The sequence below is a fragment of the Carassius auratus genome, unplaced genomic scaffold, assembly GCF_003368295.1.
Source record: "Carassius auratus strain Wakin unplaced genomic scaffold, ASM336829v1 scaf_tig00039774, whole genome shotgun sequence".
NCBI classification, from domain to species: Eukaryota; Metazoa; Chordata; class Actinopteri; order Cypriniformes; family Cyprinidae; genus Carassius; species Carassius auratus.
This window is the reverse complement of record NW_020526539.1, coordinates 61,968-65,811: the sequence shown is the minus strand read 5'-3', so window position 1 is coordinate 65,811 and position 3,844 is coordinate 61,968. Positions and strand designations below refer to the sequence as shown.

The window sequence follows — 3,844 nt, the reverse complement described above, 5'->3', positions numbered from 1 at the left end:
TGGACTCAGAGATGAAAATTACAGCGCTTCAACGACATGTTGAACACAAACGCAGCTCTTCCTCTTCTCCGTCGGAGCGCAACAAGACCACGCCCCCTTTTTGTGTGTTCATGTGTTTTAGTGACGTCATTACTGCAGGACCTAGAGGGATGTAGTCCAAACTGGTCGTTCGATGTAAGCGAATTCTGATAAATAAAATATCTCGCTTGGCATTTAACTTTGAGCTTTAGAATTTTACAGATATTATTTATACTCTAACAACAACATTACACACTGACTAAAGTTTAAAACATGGAATCACGAAGAACGGGACCTTTATGAAGAACTCTTTTGAGTTGCACAATGACTGACGAGAATTAAGATGAGAAACTGTACAAGAACACAAAGAATCAACTGTACAGATCTTATGATGTTCCTCTGAAACTGTTTGAGTTCTGCCTGAATTACACTGAGTTCAACAGTCAAACAATGAGCAGAGTTCACACACACGCACACGCACACACACGCACACACGCACACACACACACACACACACGCACACACACACAAGTACGTGGTGTTCTCATGTTACACTTTTGCTCGTTACACAATAACAGTTCACTGAACGACGTTACACTCTTAGAAATAATTACAGATGACCGAAAACTGAAGTCCTAAACCGGGAAATTCTCCAAGTTTCAGTCTCATCACACAAATATGATCACAATTTCTAGACTAACACACACACACAAGGGTTTATTTGGACACTCCATAGCCTTAAATTGTTTTATTACAAATAAATTACAAATACTGTTTTTATATCCCGTTTTATTTTTTACAACTGAGGACATTCCTCAAGGTTTAGCTAATTTCAGATACAAACCAGGATTCTTACAGTTACCCAAATTAAGAATAAAACCATTAACCATTGCTTACAAAAAAAATAAACATTAAAATAACAATATAAAACTACTTTAACTTATTTTTATTTCAGCTAGTTTCCAGTGCAACATTGCTCATTTTCATTTTGTTTAAATTGATGCACAAAAATAACATAAAATAAAATAAAAAAAAATTACAATTTGTACAATTTAACTAAAATGTATAAATATAAATTAAACACCAATTTTAAAAGATTATAAAAACTGTTATAGCATCTCTGGTACACACACACACACACACACACACACACACACAGCAAAAGAGTGACAGAAAGCTACAGAACACCAGATCATAGCAAAAATAACTTTATTACTGAATGATTCCTTCATATAAAACATTTAATAAACAGAATACATAAGACTAAATCATGAACGTTTCTGTAACACGGACTGATGTAAAGACACACAAACACACATTCATAAACTTAGCAGCAGTAAAACAGTATTGAGATGATTACTGTGACGTATTAACATATGAAACAGATGTATTTCACACGCACAAGTCTATATATCTGAATATAAGATCAACAGATCGGAAAACAACTCCATTCACCTCCAGATCTTACGGTGTGAACGATTCGTCAGAAACTAAACGTCAGAATCATATAATATTGAGTTTGTCACATTACGTTTGTCTGGTGTTACGACAGTCGAGATGTTCCAGTTCCTCCAGGAGCGATTCCTCACTTCCAGTCAAACGTCCGGCCGACCAGCTGGAAGAACTCCTGGTTGGGTTGGTGGAAGAAGTCGTGGAGTTTGCGCAGGAGTTCAGGTGCGAGGCGTGGATGTGTGCGTCCCTTAGAGCCGTGCAGGCATCTCTCGCGCCGGCGGTCACGCAGACAGAAGAAGCCCTTGGTCTGGTTGAAGTAGAAGTTGGAGGCGTTTATCTGCGGCTCCAGATGAAGGAACTCCTCCACCTTCTTCATCTCCGGAAGAGGGTTTCGGATCAGCGCGTCTCCGTCCACGAGATGGATGTGGCTCCTGGGGAACAGCTGGAGCCAGCGTCGCATGTGGAGGTGATACAGACTGCGGTTCAAGGCCTTGTAGTGGAGGTCGAGCTCTCCGCGGTGCATCAGCAGCGTCTCGAGCGTCTGCTGGAGCTTGTGTTTCTCCAGACGGTTGTGATACACCTGTGTGTAATCAGACAGCAGTCGCTCCGTCGGCTCGCGCACGATCAGCAGCAGTCGTGCGTGGGGAATCATCCGTCGGATGCGCTCAGGAACACGGGCGGAGGTGAAGTACGCCGGGGTCTTCTCCACCGTCAGCTGACCCGGCCGGGCGAGCGGCATCTGGGACACGTACCAATCCTCGCCGCGCAGATAGTGACTGTCCCAGTCGAAGAAGTGCAGCTCGCTCGGAGCCGCCACCACATCACTGTGCAGATTCAGCATCTCGATGAGAGCACGCGTGCCACCCTTCCTCACGCCGATGATGATGATGTCGGGCAGGCGGCGCGCGGCGGGGGGGTCAGCGGGGTCAGCGGTGGCTAGCGAAGGGCTTTGAGTGAAGAACAACAGCAGAGCGACGATAACAGAAGCCATCTAAACGACTAACATGAACACACACACACCTCTGGAACAGAACACAAACACAGGGTCCACACCATTACAAACACTCAACCTCACCAACCCATGATGAGCCAGAACCACACATAAAACTGAGATTGTAAAAACATTTTTTTTTATCTGATATGAAATTAAAATTAAACATTAAACAGTAACTGGAGGATTTGTCAGATTTCACGAAATGAATATGAACCCATTATTAAATATAGACATGTGACAAACAGGAATTTAGATTTTTATCTCATCGTTTTCAACCGAAATTAACTGAATACATCCTGTTTGTCAGGACTCAAGGTTAAAACATGTTTAAAATACTCCATAATCCTCTTCAGTTCACTTTTATGTATATATTTATACACCTTTTGACACATTATTAAGCTGAACTGTATTTTAAATGATTCGATTTGATATTTACAGAATTATACGACAAATAACAAGGACATGATCGTTTGGTGGCATAAACCAACGCGCACTGTTCGTCCCGATCACCGATGTAAGTTTCACGGGCGCGCGCGGACCGATTGTGATCAGGATTCTCACCTGGCGATCGGATCCATCAAGGGAAACTCCTTAAGAGAGGAAATGAACCATCTGGAGGATCCTCCGCGAACACACACACTCTCTCGCACACACAAACACACTCGAGTGAACAACAGTTTCCTCGGGATCTCTCGTGCACGCGCGCTCTGAACGTCCCGCACAGGCTTCTCCGCCGCGCCCCGCGCTGACGTCACCGCGAAGGCCCCGCCCACCCGCGTGCCAGCTCTGCATTAAAGTTTTCTGTAAACACTTGTTGATGCATCATGATTGTTTAATGATGCACGTCTGGGTGAAGTCACGGACTGATCAGAATGAGAACGTGATGTTTAATGTGATGATATTCTTTTAATATTATTGAAATTTATTTTACTATTCTGTGATATTCTGAGATGACGTGTCCCAGCTGATAAAAATATGCTCTGAGAAAGTTTAGCTACAGTTCCCATTGAAACAATATTTCCGAATCCTTAAACCACTCAAAATGTTAACTGCTTAAAAATTGTGATTGTTAAAAACTACTATTATTTTACAAACATGGAAATGTTACTTTTTAATATTCTCTAAACCATCTCAGGTGAACGTCTAACTAAAATCTTTCAAAAGTTAGGGTATAAGTTTCTTCAAACACTTTGAGAGCAGACAACTGTGAATGAATGTTCCATGAATGTAACTGGTTTGAACAAGAACGTTCTGTTGACTGGTGCAGCTGATGATCAGATCATGTTTAATATCAGATCATAGATCAATATCAGATGATGACACATACAGTAAACACATACACAGACCAATCACAGGAAACAGCCACTCAGCCCCGAGCTG

General features: G+C 42.2%; 1 protein-coding gene across 1 annotated transcript; it reads right to left on the bottom strand.

The window, feature by feature from the left end:
• Positions 1–1,210: 1,210 nt before the first annotated feature.
• LOC113084143 (heparan sulfate glucosamine 3-O-sulfotransferase 1-like) lies at positions 1,211–3,181 on the bottom strand. The gene is made up of 2 exons (XM_026254791.1): positions 3,026–3,181; positions 1,211–2,492 (listed from the first exon to the last, which is right to left on the bottom strand). The coding sequence occupies exon 2, from the start codon at positions 2,459–2,461 to the stop codon at positions 1,604–1,606; it is 858 nt and encodes a 285-aa protein (XP_026110576.1). The 5' UTR covers positions 2,462–2,492; positions 3,026–3,181; the 3' UTR covers positions 1,211–1,603.
• Positions 3,182–3,844: the final 663 nt, after the last annotated feature.